The sequence below is a fragment of the Empidonax traillii genome, unplaced genomic scaffold (assembly GCF_003031625.1).
Source record: "Empidonax traillii isolate 1590-97213 ecotype Southwest subspecies unplaced genomic scaffold, ASM303162v1 scaffold1787:size119432, whole genome shotgun sequence".
NCBI lineage: Eukaryota > Metazoa > Chordata > Aves > Passeriformes > Tyrannidae > Empidonax > Empidonax traillii.
Window position 1 is genome coordinate 40,157 of NW_020956980.1, and position 1,134 is coordinate 41,290.

The 1,134-nt window shown below is 50.4% G+C and overlaps 1 protein-coding gene across 1 annotated transcript in view; it reads right to left on the reverse strand.

Moving 5' to 3' along the window:
- LOC114071013 (protocadherin gamma-A4-like) overlaps positions 1-1,134 on the reverse strand; it is a 36,049-nt gene that overhangs the window by 24,099 nt on the left and 10,816 nt on the right. The window contains exon 6 of the mRNA XM_027908669.1: positions 269-286. Coding sequence (XP_027764470.1) covers positions 269-286 — 18 coding nt within the window. The remainder of the gene's footprint in view (positions 1-268; positions 287-1,134) is intronic.

Sequence of the window (1,134 nt, forward strand, 5' to 3'; positions counted from 1 at the left end):
AGTACATAATTCAGGTCTTTAATAGGTGGTGAATACAAGAAGGCCAATATGGCCTGTGTTGTAAGTATATAATTAAGCTGTAAGGCAACCATTAATGATGATTTCCAAACACAAAGGAAGAACATCCATGGCTCCCATTACAACTAAAACAACAAGTCTTATAATCAAAATTCTTTCGGAAGATGAAACTCACACTGCACAGTGATAGAGATGAATCAAAACATCTTTTTATACCCTTCAACAGCCCCTCATGCACAGCTCCCACAACTCCCAACTCCAACTCTTCATAAATTACATGATAGTTTTGACCCTCATAGTTTGCAAGTACATGACGTAAAAGCACCAGCTCCCAGAGTGTTTCTCCTCAGCAAGCACCACCAACACCCCACAGACTTCTCACAGAAGCATGGATGAATGCAAAGACATTTCCTACTGACACCACTCTATAAATAACAGAAACAACTAAAGGTTGAGAAGCGTGCAAATGATGAGCAGCAAAGTCACTCAGGGAGCTGTCACAGCCTAGAGAACCTCATCCAAATCAAGTCCATGTGCCTTTGGGAAGACTCCAGAGCCTGCAAAGAACCCAAAAGACAATTTCCTGATAAGGCAACACATCTGAATAGAAGAGGTAATACTGAAAGGAACACGGGTGTTATAAATCTTAGGGCACAGAAAGAATTAGGTGCATGATGAAACCACAAAGCCTCGCTCGAACTTCCAGCCACCATCAGCCTCACTACACCTGCTCCCCAACAACCAGGAAGACTGAGCAAGGGCCAAAGGTGCAACTCCCACCATCGCACAGAGTGTCAATGCACGAACCTCTGCCAGCGCTGTCAGTAAACTTCCCTACACGGTCTCTTCGCAGAGACAAACTGGCCAGAGCAACTCACCGGGAGAGGAGCGACGGGGTCGGTGGGACGGTCGCCGGAAGGTTCCTCTTCGCCGAGCAGCGGGGCGGGCTCGTCGGGCGGCGGGCGGGCCGGGAGGGTGTCGCAGCAGCTGGCGGCCGAGAAGCGCAGGTGGCTCTTGCGCGAGTCGGCCGTGAGAGACACGTCGTGCGAGTAGGAGTGCAGGAAGGCGCGGACGCCGTCGATGCCCACGAAGTGCGTGGCAGGCACGCCGCGCAAG